General features: G+C 48.6%; 3 protein-coding genes and 2 long non-coding RNA genes across 5 annotated transcripts in view; 2 read left to right on the forward strand and 3 right to left on the reverse strand.

The window, feature by feature from the left end:
- Window position 1: 1 nt before the first annotated feature.
- LOC108550266 (uridine diphosphate glucose pyrophosphatase) lies at window positions 2-1,269 on the reverse strand. The gene is made up of 3 exons (XM_017903970.1): window positions 747-1,269; window positions 438-511; window positions 2-287 (listed from the first exon to the last, which is right to left on the reverse strand). Exons 1-3 carry the CDS (start codon window positions 1,187-1,189, stop codon window positions 130-132), a joined length of 675 nt encoding a protein of 224 aa, XP_017759459.1. The 5' UTR covers window positions 1,190-1,269; the 3' UTR covers window positions 2-129.
- Window positions 1,270-1,536: 267 nt separating this feature from the next.
- LOC108550262 (uncharacterized) lies at window positions 1,537-4,614 on the reverse strand. The gene is made up of 2 exons (XM_017903965.1): window positions 2,109-4,614; window positions 1,537-2,051 (listed from the first exon to the last, which is right to left on the reverse strand). The coding sequence occupies exons 1-2, from the start codon at window positions 4,612-4,614 to the stop codon at window positions 1,537-1,539; spliced, it is 3,021 nt and encodes a 1,006-aa protein (XP_017759454.1).
- Window positions 4,615-4,855: 241 nt separating this feature from the next.
- Window positions 4,856-5,743, reverse strand: LOC108550265 (uncharacterized). Its single transcript, XM_017903969.1, has one exon. It carries the CDS (start codon window positions 5,624-5,626, stop codon window positions 4,871-4,873), a length of 756 nt encoding a protein of 251 aa, XP_017759458.1. The 5' UTR covers window positions 5,627-5,743; the 3' UTR covers window positions 4,856-4,870.
- A 6,589-nt stretch (window positions 5,744-12,332) lies between these two features.
- On the forward strand, window positions 12,333-13,629 carry LOC108550259 (uncharacterized). The gene is made up of 3 exons (XR_001890405.1): window positions 12,333-12,712; window positions 12,823-13,317; window positions 13,417-13,629. It is a non-coding gene; the product is annotated as an uncharacterized LOC108550259 (long non-coding RNA).
- Window positions 13,630-13,728: 99 nt separating this feature from the next.
- LOC108550267 (uncharacterized) overlaps window positions 13,729-16,186 on the forward strand; it is a 24,912-nt gene continuing 22,454 nt past the window's right edge. The window contains exons 1-4 of the long non-coding RNA XR_001890406.1: window positions 13,729-13,892; window positions 14,003-14,495; window positions 14,595-14,814; window positions 14,887-15,015. This is a non-coding gene — a long non-coding RNA (uncharacterized LOC108550267). The remainder of the gene's footprint in view (window positions 13,893-14,002; window positions 14,496-14,594; window positions 14,815-14,886; window positions 15,016-16,186) is intronic.

The raw sequence follows: 16,186 nt of genomic DNA on the forward strand, positions 1-16,186 counted from the left end.
TCCCTTTTACATTGTCTTATGTACATACACGTTATTTGTAAATAAACTCAGTTAAAGGATAATCCTTTTATTTGGAGTGTAATTAATAATACTTATTTTGAACAGCTTTGAAAGATATTAAACTTTAAGTTAAGAACAGTGTTGAGGTTTATTAGCTAGAAACCAGGTTATACCATACAGTAAACATGGTGGACTTTGAACTTCCTCAGAATTGATGTATTCTTTTACTTCTGGGATGCTTAGTTCCACCACTTCGATCAATTCTCCTTCAGATGCAGCACCCCCTCCTTTAATATGACGAATTACTCAAACTTATGGGTAAGAGACATAACATTTTTTCAAAAACATTTTATGGAATATTATAAATTTATTCGGATCCTCTAATATTCATGTAAAATATAATATTAAAAGACAATTATAGTTGTAAATAAGCTTACCTGGATGTGTATGCATCTCATCTGTAACTTCTACATAGAAGAGTGTATGTTTGCAAACCGAAGTGGAAACATACCTACAATCAATCCATAATAAAATACACAACTAAACATGACATTGCAAATGGCAAGTACTTTTATTACTATTATTTGTTTATGTAAGACAAATTTTATACACGAACAGATGTAGACAACATTATGACATTCCACTTATTGTTTCATACAATGTCACATAACAAAACACTAACATTTTTTTACTTCGTAAATTAGACAAAAAATTTTTAATAAATTATTACTCTGCTATTGACACACCTGAAAGTAATGATATATTTAAAGGCTTCCGTTGGGGCTTCATATCCACATTCCTCCCTTACTTCATCTTTTGCTATTTCGACAAGAGGTTTGTCCTTGTCCACGATACCGGCACAAAGTTCTAAGGTTAAACCCAGTGACGGTGGATATTGTTTAAGGTCCACCGAGCCATGTTTTTCCGGGAGAAATGTATAAAAGAACGCTGGGCGATATTGTCGAACGAACACAAGCTTCTTTCGGCTGGTGTTGAAAATAATAATACTCACACCATCATGTGACCTTACGACGTCCCAGTCTTTGTGTTCGCCATCTTGTTGGTAATATATTCGAACAGGTCTGATCCACGGTGAGTCCGGTGGACATTCTGCTATGCGTAATTGTTGCACATCGAGCATCCTTTGCCGTATATCTTCATTTTGCTTTTCTAGTGCCTTGACATCCATTTGTTACGCTCTATAGAAAATTGATATACGGCGATTCAACTGTTTAACTCCGGTCGGTAACGTCGTAACAAACATGCGCAGCAGACACCTGCAGATGCCGTGCTCGACACCAAACTGTAACGCGCAGTCTGTCACGCGCAGCCTCAAATGCGCATTAGAAATTACGTTTTAGCTGACACGTAAATCATTTTGCATCTGCTAGATAAGGTATGAATTTTTTGTAATTAAGAAAGATCTGCGTTTCCGCTGTCATCTCGTGTCTCTTTGGCGAATTTCTATCTTTTTGTAGCAATATCATATAATTATGTATACGTTTCAGATTTTATTATTTATCCTTCGAAATACGTTTATTTCTTAACCAACGTTTTCGATTCCTTTTTCATTTTTTTGTCTCTTCTGGTTCTTCTACTCTTTATCTTAAACTCTTCCGTTTTAAAGGCATCTAGAATTTCTTGTTGCCGAACTTGTGTATCAACGTGAATAACATCAGGTTTTTTACGATATCTCGTGATTGCTGCAGGAGGAGAGAATTCGATCTCCATGTCAGACGCTGTGGAACTAGACGCGACAGAAGCATCGTCTTTATTCTTCACGATTTTAAATTGCAACGGTTTCATTGGCTCGGACAAGCGAGGTTCGGCAGACGTTTCTTGCCTAATGGGATACATCGTTACGTAATAAGTGCCATCCTTTCTATGAATATGTAAAGTCGGTGGGGATTCGGGTCCTTCCTCTTCGCCTTCCATCTTCGATTGTTTTTGCATAGACTGGTAACTCATAGTTCTCCCAGTTCTCTGTCGTCTCGTGCCACTCTTTGCCCGCGAAGGTGCCGATCTCGCGCGTTCCATCATTCTTCCTCGGTCTGTTCTACCGCGATCGAATCTTCCACGATCAGTTCTTCCGCGATCGAACCTTCCGCGATCTGTTTTTCCACGATCGATTTTTCCACGATCGGCTTTTCCGCGATCCGTTTTTCCACGATCCGTTCTATCGTGTTCAATTTCCGTTCTTCCCGCTTTCTCGTATTCCATTTCTTCCATCGAAATTTCTTTCGCATCCTGCAGCATCTCATACAAATAACGACCAATGGCGCCAGGTCTCCAGCCAATCCTGGGCTTCAATTTTCCCGCCGTTTCCATCGTGTTCCACAACCAACCCATATTGGCCGGAACTCTCATTGGCACGTCGATGCAGTCCCTGTGGCCGTAATTGATCCCAGGATAATAATCACCGACGAAATAAACGAATCGCATCACTCGTCTGCTGACTGGAATCACCGGTTCTTGGGTAACAGCGCGATCGCCACCAGGTCCTAAGAACTTTTCTTTCACGCTTCGTCTAGCATCAGGTTTCTCAAACTGACGACCCAATGCTTTCAGATCACGTGGTGCATCCGTCATCGTATGCAGAGGTTGCACAAGCGGAGTACGACGCTTCGAACTACGTTTAGACCCCTTCTTCGTTTTGCGCCGAGCTTTGGGTCCGGTACGCTTCACGCCGGTCGGCGTCTTAGAGGAGACATGAGTCGCGCTATGGTCCACGCTGGCACTATCGGGGGGCTTCTTCCTTCTCGATTTGCATCTCGGTTCACCGCAAGGACCCACCTCTGACTCCATCAGCGCTGACGACGTGGCTTCCAGCTCCTTCTGCTTCTCCGTTTTCTCATCCTTCTTCTCCTCCTTCTTTCTATGTTTTGTGGACGCAATTGTTAAACCGGCCTCCGGTAAAACTGGTATAGCCTCGCGGACGATTCCCAACCGTGGCGGCACGGTCACTCCTCGAGGAACCGAAGGCGCGTAAGGGCTAACATGAGATCGAATATCGTCGCCGGGTTTACCTATTTGAACGCTGCATGGAGCTGTACAAGTAGGGGCCGCTGAACCCGCTGCTGCCTGCGCAGCTCCAGGTGGCGCCTTCTTTTTCTGCACCGGCTTATCCTGAGGCATATAGTCTCTATCGACTTCTCTGCCGAAATAGGGGCTCTCAGATGGGTCCATCAAACCAAGCCCTGGCAATCCTGGCACTTTTCCTATAGAATCCACGAAATCCTGTGCATCCTTGAAAGCGCGAATTAAGCAATCTATTCCCATGCACGGCTGTTTCATACACTTAGCAGCTCCCCTAGGCCATTTTGTCTCTTTTCCAGGGCAAGTGCAAGTAGGCGTTGCTCCAGTCGACGTTACACGAGGCATGCAAGCGTCGAAGATGGGTAGCACGTCGTTATCTTTGGTCATGGATTTTCGTGCTGGGACCGGGACTGGACTGCCAGAGCAACTGCAGCTAGACATACCTATGTCGTCAGCTCCAGCTTCTAGTCGAGCGGTCGTGTTATTTCCTTCATCGTACCAGCAGTAATCTTTGTCGTAATTGGGCCATTTATAGCTGGACGGATCAATGTAAATCTGCTCTACGTCTCCACCGCCTTTTAACCTGTACGAATTATCGGGAGGAGCGTCCTGCTTCAGAGAATGTAACGCAGACATGGCTTTGTTCACGCAGTAAGTATCGGCTAATGCGTTCTCTTGCGCGGATAGTATATTGGGATTTCTTAGTTTCATGCAGCAAGGACGAGTGCAGCCTGAGCGACATTCCAGAGGATGCGACGAACGATCCACGGGCAAGCAGCAGCATGTCGGCTCATCGGGATAGGCTGTGTATACCAATTCCCGGTACTTGGGATCGTTGAGCTTTTCGGCCATGGTCAAGGTCTTGAAAGCGGGATTTTCCATCGAAACCTTCGGAGGAGAGCTTGGTCGCGCCAGTAATGGCTTATTAGGATCAGCATCTTTGAAATCCTTCGTTTCTTTCAATCGTTCCGGAGAAGTATAGAGACACAGAAATTTCTGAAGAGGCGAATCTTCCAGCATGAAAGATTTCCCGCATAGGGAGAACTGCTTGACAATGGAGTTTCCGAAACAGGATAATCTCAGATCTACGGTTATCTTGCCGGATGCTTTGTTATTAGGATCGATCAGGTCAAATGTATCTCTTACTGTGCACGGTGTAGATAAGCCGTTGGTTTCATTTTGCGAAGTACTCACTTGTTTGCACATGCACTCAGGTAAACGCACTTTTGCTGTTCCGAGAAAAGTTTGACTTGTCTTTGACAAATTGTCGCTTTTGTAATACAATTCTAGGTACAAAGGCGACCATCTTATGGCTTTGATAAGGCAGCTAGGAGTCTTGGCGAACAAACACGATTTTCCAAATTTAGAATCACCTGATAGATCATGGTCCTGATTATTAGCTACTTCGTTTCGAGGCGGGTTTATCTTGTATTCTGGTAAATCGATGAATCTCACGCAAACAACCAAATCTTCGACGTTAACATTCGACACTTCTGGATTTAAAGTCACTTGATTGACGAACACCTCGAGCATATAGAGCTGCTCTTTCGATTTTATGGTTTTTCTTTTCAAAGCCATTTTTGTTTCGTTCTGCTCGGAGTTCGTTGTACAGGAATTTAGGAAGAATTGCAAACTTGCGGGAGCTCCTGGAGAGACCTTTAGCCGAAACGCGCCATTAATTTTGTGGTCGTTTTATGGCCAATAAATGTGCGAATCTAATCACGCCAATCGGTTAATTTTGTGTCCGATATATCCGCTGATGATCGCCATGGCAACCGACATTAACAGAATTCCTATACCGGGTGACCATTTTATAGAATCCTTAGAAATCGCGTCACTTTTTGCCCTTCTTCTTACCCCCTTTACCCTTCCGTCCTTTGCCCTTTTTCCCTTTCTTTCCCGGTAATTTTTCTTTTACTTTTCCTTTCAGCTCGTCCAGTGTCGTTCTGTCCGGGTACTCCGATATGTCTTTAGCAACGCCATCCGTGTAACTAGGTGGCACCAAGCGTCTGACACAGAACTCCCTTTCCTTATCTTTATTCTTGAAGGCGAAGAACTTAGGATGCATCTCGTAGTGTGTCATGATCGATCGACCGAAGCACAACAGTCGCATTTCCATTTCCAACGTTCCCGATGGATTCTCGCCAGGATCTTGCAGATTGAAGCTACCTTTTACCATAAATGGCTTTGGCAGATTCTCAGGGTCATTTTGTGCCATTGCTACTTGATCACACAGACAGCCAGGTAACGTTATCTCGGTTTCGGCGATGGGATACGTATCCCCGACGCGAAATACTCCGACCTTTATCATCGTGGATTGCAATTCTCTGACTAGTTCCTTCGGTTGTTTCACGAACAGACAACTTCTACCTATCATGAAATAAAAGGTGCCATCCTCGGTAGGAGGTGGCAATTTCACCGAGTAGAAGTCCTCCCGCGTGATCTCGAATACTGGAAAGTCTAGCAACTTGATCTTCACAGCGATTGGGTATTCGCCGATGTCTTTGATCTTGTTCTTTGTCAACGTCAACCTATGGATCAGCATTTCGACCATGTAGATTTGCTCGTCGCGACCACCGAAGCAGGACATGTTGGAAGCGGATGATGCGACAGACGACGTAGGACCAAGGGAGTAAGAGGATGTTCTGCGCGTGAAATGGTTATACGGGGAATTTTGAGAGGTTGGGTGTACGAACAGGATACGTGACAGATGGTATGTGTAACAATCGAATCGCGGGTATGACGTACGGCTGACAACTCCGTCTGATTTATGCATACATTTATCTTCGATTTTGCACGTTTCCAGCATCATCGAGTTAACGCACCGATGGAATATCCCCTACGACAATTTTCTGAAAGGGGAATCTAAACAGCGATACCGAGGACTCTCTTCCTATACATCGCTTCCGTGTCTATAGATATCCCATCATCAGTCAACCGATAAAAATCACGTCGACGTACAGTCACGTATACCCCATCTAGCATACGCGACCGTGCAGCGTCTCTAATTCCATTGGCAGTTATTACTTAGCTCCCACAGTGGTGTATACTTAATCTTACGCCGCGAAACAGCCTGCCAGAACCGTTACGAAAATCTAAAGGAAAGCCTCGTCGCAAAACCGTCCCTTTTTCCGCTATTCGCGCGATAATCCCGCTACTCGGTGTCGTCGGGTCTATCCGAAACACGGCATAATCTCAGGTAGCTCTCCCATTTAATCTCTTCTGTCTCGATTCTTTCTTGTCAGCCTCGTGACTAATCGCTGCCTATTCGTGAACAGGTTCATTGTCTGCTGCCCGTTGCAATCCGCGAACATTTGGTGCCACGATGGGTTCCTCTTGGTCGGAAGCTGGGCCGTTTATAAGACACCGAAACGAAGCGTGAAACGGTGACCTTGGAACGATTCGTCCCATTCCGTGGCCGCGGTTTCTGTTCTGGACTCTGGCCACCGAAAGCGACCGACAGGCCCAACGTTGGCCAGCCGAACACCGAGGGCCCAAGTATGCGCTAATTGGTACGGGCGCGCGCACGCACACACGTATAGAAGACTCGAATCCTACGTAAAGACCGAGACAGCCGGAAAGGGGCGACCCAGTCGTACGGACGAGGAAGGGAAGGCTTGTAAAGCGAGCGGAGAGAGAAGAGATATCGTGAACGCTGTGGCCTCTGGTTCGGAGGACGCTTGGAAGCCGACCAGGCAGAAGTAAAATTCCGGACCGGGCGACACGGCGGCTCGTTAAAATGCTTCTGGGGGTTTCGGGCGCGGGACGCTCCAGGTAATTGGCGATTAGCGATTAAAACGAACGAACGTCTCTTTCTCTCTTTCTACTCCGGAGACCTTCCCTTCTTCTTGTTCCCTCTCGTCGCTGCCCTTTTCTTCACTGTCCCCGACCGCGTGGACAGAGTAACGTTCGTATAAAGCGCCTTTTATCGACTCACCTTAGGACGATAGAGAGGGAGAGAGAGAGAGAGAGAGAGAGAGAGAGAGTGAGAGAGAGAGCGGGAGTGAGAGAGGGGAGAAGAGGTCTCTGTGTAGATTGGCCGATTTTATCTTCTACCTGGCAACGATGACACTCGACCGGACCGTTTTTGAAGCTTCTTTCCACTGGTCGCGAGACCAGGGAGACAGGGAATGGCGTCCTTAATCGTGCGACTCGAGGCAGCGATGATCACTTTCCGGACGGGATTGGGAACCATTTCTTGCTTGCTCGCATGGGAATTCGAGCGGTCCACGATCCGCGCGAACGGTTACCGGCATCCGGATGACCGGAAATAAATACCGAACCGAGTGGACACTAATTTGATCGTATTTAGTCTCAAAAGGGGCCTTGTTAAGCTGAAAATTGGACGCTCGATGTTCTTCGCGTTTAATTGCTTTTTACGACCACGGTTATTAATTTTCACGTTGCTTTTTAGAACGGTATTAACATTCTTACGAGCTCTGATATCGGGTCCTTTTCGTAAAAAGAAACGACGTTTGTCTTCGCCGAAAAAGGCAGGTATATGGAGTGCTACAGCGGGATAATATTCCGTCTGCCATGTAAAAAGATACTTAAACAACGTATAAATCCACCTGTTAATTGGTTCGGAGTAAAAACCGACTTTACGCTTCGACGATACAAGGTGCTGAAGGCGTGTTACGGATTACAGAAGAAAGTTGTTTTCGTCTCGTATCCTTAATCTTTTGCATGAACCGGAATAGCTCGTCGGGCAAAACCTCGGACTCGACGAAACGATACCATTGTCTCGTAACGAATAAGCCCGTGTAATCGCGAAGTTTACGCGGAAAGAAGGGAACAATTGGCGGTGATTATGACGATTCGTTTCAAATTCGCAGCCATGTACCAGCGTGTTTTGCACGTTGGATAAAGAAATTATACACGACCGTTGTCCCCGTTGCTGTATTAACTGCCGTTAAATCGCGATAGAAACCGAGAGACGTGTACGCCTGCTATTTACCCAAGATCCTCGCGAGGCCGCTTTTGTTCGCGGCTTCGGCATCGGCGATCGGAATTATATGGCTAAAACGACCAAGTCCGAGAGAAATTAAATGCCGCGCCGCTATTTAAGGATCGACCATTGTGGTTTGTAATTTTTACCACGGTAGCGGTCTCGAAGCCGGCCAGGTTAATTTGCCTTCTCACCGATAACCGTTATTTCGGTATTGCTCGAAAGTGGTTACCCTTGTTCCGACGTTGGCTATTGGGATTAGTCATCGGGCTAATCCGTGATGAGCGTGTACACGCAAACTGGTCAACGTTATCCTCGAGAATATCGTTTTCCGACGCGAATATCCGAGAAAAGTTTTATTCCTCTGCCACGGCGTAGCGTTCCAACAGGGAAGTGCATACGGTAATATAGCATCGCAAAACATGTTGTACAGTTTTAATTACTGTTTGCAGTTCTGTTTTATTCGTGTATCGAAACATGTGCGACAGTGTACTTTATTAACCCCTTGCACTCGACGACTTTTTCGTTACAGAAAAATAGTAATTCGAAGACTTTCTGTCATAGAGTCGACGATATTTTTCAAATGGTAAATGAGAAATCGTATGCGAATTAAAACATAGAATTATTTTTCTTCGACATTTCACACATCGTTAGGTAATTTTAAATTTGATATATCAATTAACGTCGATCTTTAGAATCCGATTAAATGATGAGAGTCGCCTCTCGATTTTGTACGTTCTCAGGTGAGCAAATTTATCGATTTACGTCGCGTTTCACTCTTATTTGTCTAATTTTTCTGTCAACGCGCTGATTTTCTAGGTATCAATTACATCGCGATCCTACCCACCGTTAGGTTTGCACGTATCTAGAGTTTATTGGATACCGAAAATTTCCGGCGAAATTCAATTTCGATATTTCACTGGAAGTTTTCTCACGCAAAGTATCAGGCGACAGTATCTCCGAGTCGTTTAGAGGAGACACGTCTGCTGGAATACCTGTTCGCAATCGCTTATCCGATTTATAATCCAGGAGCCTCGGTTCGTCCTACGACGTTGAGCAGCGAATTCATTTATTCAGCATCCAGAGGGACGCGTGGCCTCGAAGCGACTCGGTGAAGCCTTGATAGCGCGCGAAACAATCCCACGACATTATTTCCTGCGGAGCTGCTCGTTTCCAGTTGTTCTCCAGCGCGCTCGAGAGCTCGCTGGCTAGCGGCGCGCGCGCGCGCGCACGCCACTTCTACGTACTTGTTACAGTGCTCGCCGCGGAACACTGTTCCGACTGGCGGGTTCATCGGCAATTTGAATAATTCTCTCTCGAAAGGAACGGTTTCTCATCTCGAATTCGCCTAACGTCCGATGTTTTTGTTGCACCGGCCGGCTCGCTCGCTATTTACCTCGGAATGCGAGTGCTTCTGCTCCACGCCACTTCGTAAATGTTCCATTCCCACGGGGAAAAGTCCGCGAACCGCCTCGCAGCGCTGCCATCCGATTTCCGTTTTCCAGGTAAACCTCCATTCATGGTCTACCTGCCATTAGGACGCAACAAAGCTTAACTAGCGGCGCGTGTATCGCTGGTAAATCGATTTAAAGTGTTAAATGATGGAACTGGCTTCCAGGGTATTCCGGTTAAACGGCGAAAAAGAAGAGGAAACCGGAGAGGAAGAAGAGGAGACAGGAGCGAAGCATCGAGTCTTCTGGATCTCTCTGCCGATCGGAATATCGCGTGCAAGCTCGTCGAGGGAGTCTGTCTGGTCGGTCGGATCGATCCGGTACGCTCATCCTCGGCGCGAAGAGCGAGGTTCGCGGTGCCCAGGGACCCTCGTCTTCGATTTTCGATGATCTAGATCTGGGTAGCACCAGGAAGCCAGGACCGAAGGCAAAATTACCGGTGCCAGTGGAAGGAGGCCTGGTTCGCTCGCCTGCAGAGGTCAGAGGGCGATAGCGGTACCTTCTTCAGAGTCGAGGAAGGCCTCATCCTCCGCGTCCTACCACCTATCGTGCTAGTGTGCACTGCACGCTCCAGTACGAGCGTTCCACGAGCGTGCTCGCGCGCGTACATGCACATGCAGATTCCCTCGCACACACACACACACACACACACGCGCGCGCGCGCTCGAGAGGAACACACAGGGACCTGTTCATAGAGCAGGGGAAAAGTGGTCGTGCAACGAATGCTAAAGGATGGCTGGCGGCGGCGGACCAACTGTGCTGCAACAGAGGGCAGGGGAGAAAGCGCGAGGGGGACAGGAGATGGCGGAGAACAAGGAAGGATCAACCTGGAGGATATTAGAAGGCACTCTCCCGCGGCGCTAGACGAAATTTGTCAAACAACCCGGCGGGCCCCAATTTGTTCTGCTGCGTGTCTTTACCACGATGAAAGAGCCGTAGGTGGTTCTTCGAGATCCTTTCGCTGCACGCTCGCCGGATGGTGGTTGGATCGCTACCAGCCATCTCGTTGGGTTATTAAAAGCTGCGGGATTAACGTCGCGTACCTCTTCGATACGTCGATACGTTTATAAATCACTGGATGCCGATTGGTTCCTTTGTTCCGCGCGCGAAGACACGATCTACCGTGAGTCGAATCGGGAATCAACGTCGTACCGACTCTCGCGCATACCTTCTTATCGCGATGATGGTCCATTCGACGCCGAAGAGGGCTGCGTTTCGAGCTAGAATTGGATACCGAAAATTTCCGGCGAAATTCAATTTCGATATTTCACTGGAAGTTTTCTCACGCAAAGTATCAGGCGACAGTATCTCCGAGTCGTTTAGAGGAGACACGTCTGCTGGAATACCTGTTCGCAATCGCTTATCCGATTTATAATCCAGGAGCCTCGGTTCGTCCTACGACGTTGAGCAGCGAATTCATTTATTCAGCATCCAGAGGGACGCGTGGCCTCGAAGCGACTCGGTGAAGCCTTGATAGCGCGCGAAACAATCCCACGACATTATTTCCTGCGGAGCTGCTCGTTTCCAGTTGTTCTCCAGCGCGCTCGAGAGCTCGCTGGCTAGCGGCGCGCGCGCGCGCGCACGCCACTTCTACGTACTTGTTACAGTGCTCGCCGCGGAACACTGTTCCGACTGGCGGGTTCATCGGCAATTTGAATAATTCTCTCTCGAAAGGAACGGTTTCTCATCTCGAATTCGCCTAACGTCCGATGTTTTTGTTGCACCGGCCGGCTCGCTCGCTATTTACCTCGGAATGCGAGTGCTTCTGCTCCACGCCACTTCGTAAATGTTCCATTCCCACGGGGAAAAGTCCGCGAACCGCCTCGCAGCGCTGCCATCCGATTTCCGTTTTCCAGGTAAACCTCCATTCATGGTCTACCTGCCATTAGGACGCAACAAAGCTTAACTAGCGGCGCGTGTATCGCTGGTAAATCGATTTAAAGTGTTAAATGATGGAACTGGCTTCCAGGGTATTCCGGTTAAACGGCGAAAAAGAAGAGGAAACCGGAGAGGAAGAAGAGGAGACAGGAGCGAAGCATCGAGTCTTCTGGATCTCTCTGCCGATCGGAATATCGCGTGCAAGCTCGTCGAGGGAGTCTGTCTGGTCGGTCGGATCGATCCGGTACGCTCATCCTCGGCGCGAAGAGCGAGGTTCGCGGTGCCCAGGGACCCTCGTCTTCGATTTTCGATGATCTAGATCTGGGTAGCACCAGGAAGCCAGGACCGAAGGCAAAATTACCGGTGCCAGTGGAAGGAGGCCTGGTTCGCTCGCCTGCAGAGGTCAGAGGGCGATAGCGGTACCTTCTTCAGAGTCGAGGAAGGCCTCATCCTCCGCGTCCTACCACCTATCGTGCTAGTGTGCACTGCACGCTCCAGTACGAGCGTTCCACGAGCGTGCTCGCGCGCGTACATGCACATGCAGATTCCCTCGCACACACACACACACACACACACGCGCGCGCGCGCTCGAGAGGAACACACAGGGACCTGTTCATAGAGCAGGGGAAAAGTGGTCGTGCAACGAATGCTAAAGGATGGCTGGCGGCGGCGGACCAACTGTGCTGCAACAGAGGGCAGGGGAGAAAGCGCGAGGGGGACAGGAGATGGCGGAGAACAAGGAAGGATCAACCTGGAGGATATTAGAAGGCACTCTCCCGCGGCGCTAGACGAAATTTGTCAAACAACCCGGCGGGCCCCAATTTGTTCTGCTGCGTGTCTTTACCACGATGAAAGAGCCGTAGGTGGTTCTTCGAGATCCTTTCGCTGCACGCTCGCCGGATGGTGGTTGGATCGCTACCAGCCATCTCGTTGGGTTATTAAAAGCTGCGGGATTAACGTCGCGTACCTCTTCGATACGTCGATACGTTTATAAATCACTGGATGCCGATTGGTTCCTTTGTTCCGCGCGCGAAGACACGATCTACCGTGAGTCGAATCGGGAATCAACGTCGTACCGACTCTCGCGTATACCTTCTTATCGCGATGATGGTCCATTCGACGCCGAAGAGGGCTGCGTTTCGAGCTAGATATCGGCGAGCATAATTGGTAACGAAAACAGAGCTAATCGGGAGAATCTCGTAGCGTACGCACACGCGTACGTGTACGCGAGGATATCGAGGGCGTATCGCTGCGCGTTATTTCAATTTGCATGGTGGCGGGTAATCGCGTTCCCAGAACTAATTTAGCCGTATCGGACGGGGGACACGGTCCGTGATCGTAAGCCAGATAACATTGCAGATGATTATCGGACGGCGCGATTTCTTGCCGGCCGGAAACCGTAAGTAAACGCGCTAAGCCGCGCGTCAGATGGCCGGCGCAAATTAACAGCCTATTATTTACCGCTTGACACTGTTCAACGTCATAAACCCGAACCCGTTACTATTTCAGACGTTCTACCGTGTACGCCATTGTATGGTAATCGCCCTTCACGAAATCTGAAGTGGAAAAAAGGAACGAAAAGTGGGAGAAGTCATTGCGCAATTCATCGTCGGTCTTCCCCTCTGTCTGCTTCCATTCATACGCAGGAGTCATAGAGAGAGAGAGAGAGAGAGAGAGAGAGAGAGAGAGAGACAGCGAGAGCAACGCTACGACGCACGTGGGATATAGCAACCGGAGATAACGCTTCCAGATTCTCATTCGATTGCGCCACAAATTAAAAGAATTAATGAGCAACGTCGTGGCTCGTGACGACAGCTGCTATAGCGTTCGAGAGTCGAGAGGGTAATTGCGTTAGTCTTGACGTTTATTTTACGACTGCCTTTCGTGCTCGGTTAACCCGGACGTGTAACAATCGTTTTCGTCGGAACACGCGGAAAGAGTTATCGGCGAAATGAACGGGGCAGTTTTCATCTCAAGGTCAATTCGGTCAGCCTCACCTCCAAGGTGAGACTTTGTTCGTCCACTGTGGACACAGGGGTGAACGAACTTCATAGATTCCTCCGCTTTTCGAGCGTGCTTAATTAAACGATTTCTTTTTCGCAGAGGATCGAGGATGGTTGCGAGCAAGAGGATCGAGAAAGTCGAGCAATCGTAATAGCGAGCTGTCAAGTTCGATTGTCTAGGACAGCGAATGGCATTGGGATAACTGTTCGGCGGGAAAGAAAGGCGAATAGAAAATATTTGAATTTCTTTTAGGCGGTTTCGCGTCACAGCGCTACCACAAGAAGCTTTTTACCACGGCGATCCAATTGATTCCTGGAAGGTAACTGTTATGATCTCCACTCGTCGTTACCGTGCTTCTTCAGCTGCACTGGCACCGTGTTTCTTTTCGACGCGTACGTGTACGCGAGGATATCGAGGGCGTATCGCTGCGCGTTATTTCAATTTGCATGGTGGCGGGTAATCGCGTTCCCAGAACTAATTTAGCCGTATCGGACGGGGGACACGGTCCGTGATCGTAAGCCAGATAACATTGCAGATGATTATCGGACGGCGCGATTTCTTGCCGGCCGGAAACCGTAAGTAAACGCGCTAAGCCGCGCGTCAGATGGCCGGCGCAAATTAACAGCCTATTATTTACCGCTTGACACTGTTCAACGTCATAAACCCGAACCCGTTACTATTTCAGACGTTCTACCGTGTACGCCATTGTATGGTAATCGCCCTTCACGAAATCTGAAGTGGAAAAAAGGAACGAAAAGTGGGAGAAGTCATTGCGCAATTCATCGTCGGTCTTCCCCTCTGTCTGCTTCCATTCATACGCAGGAGTCATAGAGAGAGAGAGAGAGAGAGAGAGAGAGAGAGAGAGACAGCGAGAGCAACGCTACGACGCACGTGGGATATAGCAACCGGAGATAACGCTTCCAGATTCTCATTCGATTGCGCCACAAATTAAAAGAATTAATGAGCAACGTCGTGGCTCGTGACGACAGCTGCTATAGCGTTCGAGAGTCGAGAGGGTAATTGCGTTAGTCTTGACGTTTATTTTACGACTGCCTTTCGTGCTCGGTTAACCCGGACGTGTAACAATCGTTTTCGTCGGAACACGCGGAAAGAGTTATCGGCGAAATGAACGGGGCAGTTTTCATCTCAAGGTCAATTCGGTCAGCCTCACCTCCAAGGTGAGACTTTGTTCGTCCACTGTGGACACAGGGGTGAACGAACTTCATAGATTCCTCCGCTTTTCGAGCGTGCTTAATTAAACGATTTCTTTTTCGCAGAGGATCGAGGATGGTTGCGAGCAAGAGGATCGAGAAAGTCGAGCAATCGTAATAGCGAGCTGTCAAGTTCGATTGTCTAGGACAGCGAATGGCATTGGGATAACTGTTCGGCGGGAAAGAAAGGCGAATAGAAAATATTTGAATTTCTTTTAGGCGGTTTCGCGTCACAGCGCTACCACAAGAAGCTTTTTACCACGGCGATCCAATTGATTCCTGGAAGGTAACTGTTATGATCTCCACTCGTCGTTACCGTGCTTCTTCAGCTGCACTGGCACCGTGTTTCTTTTCGTAGCTTCGAAAGAGCATCGAGGAGATGATTATTTGCTCCAGCAGCGATAACCGGTGTCAATTCTTTCGACTTTGTTGGCTGGTCCGCGTTAAGAAAGCCGCGCTGATTACCACGGCTGGATTCCCCGAGCAGGTATCTCGTAACGAGATTAACCTTTCGAAGAGTTTTTCCAACGCAACAGCCAAGGACTTCCGTTGGATGATCGCTCGAGTTCCTCGCGTAAATACGTTCTGAAAATTATGCGGCTGCACCGGACCGTGTATGCACGTGCAGCCCGCGTTTAAATCGTGTAAGCTATCGGAAAAGATCGTTACCAGGAACCATAAGAGCCACGGCCACGTCGGCACGAGACACACGGGATGAATCTTCAAGAACCGGGTTAGCAACGACCGTTCAGCGGCCGGTGAAGTGCAAGCCGGGATCCAGAGACGAGGCAGTTTGCCGGAGAAAACGGCCGAGCACCCACTTCTAGAACCTCTAAAACACTTTAAAGGGGAATGAAACTAGTCGTAAGGGAATATAGACTATCGTTGCCAGCGTAACCACAATGCTGCAAGTCTTGGAAGCGGCACCTCGGCTCGGGGCTCAGCCCTGGAATACCTTATCCATTAGACTATTATTTAGACAATGTCTTAAAGGGGCCGGTGCCCGAACGGCCACAGCCTGTAACTTCGCCTGCGGGCAACTTGTAATTTGAAAATTACCGCGGTACCCTTCAGCCGCGTGAAATTAATATATCCGATGCGTTCGGATTATTTGAACAAATTGCGGTCGGGCTGGCTACGGTCGGAGCTCGTCCTAACGCATTTTCAAGCTCGTTACGCAACGATAACGGAGCCCGTCGATGATACGTACGTACGTACGCGAGTACGTGGATCTACCACCGCGGCGCATCCGGACACGAAGATATACAGTTAGAAAAGAAGTGGTCGGTAGCGTTGCCGATGACAAAAATCGTATCGCGCAGCGGCACGGATTCCTGTCCTCGGCTCGCGGGGAGTTAATTACAGCCGCGAGTGTTCCCCTAACGAGGCAACGCGGCGTCGAGGCGCGTAAGTAAAGCCGTGGCAGGGAGCCGGCAGCCGAGAAATTCACGTAATCCCGTGCGTTCGTCGATGAACGCGCGATTAAATTCCGGTTACTAAATAGAAGTGGAACGTAGGTTAATCGTAGTCGGGAGAAATTAAGTGGCTTGACCGGATAGCTGATTCGTACGGCACGCTGGAACGAGCGATTCTTCTCTCTGCCGCGGAGTTATACCACTCGTCGCGTATACGCCGCGAGTACACGTTCCCGCATGATT

Source organism: Eufriesea mexicana, unplaced genomic scaffold, assembly GCF_001483705.2.
Source record: "Eufriesea mexicana isolate 0111107269 unplaced genomic scaffold, ASM148370v2 scaffold2632, whole genome shotgun sequence".
In the NCBI taxonomy this organism is placed as follows: domain Eukaryota; kingdom Metazoa; phylum Arthropoda; class Insecta; order Hymenoptera; family Apidae; genus Eufriesea; species Eufriesea mexicana.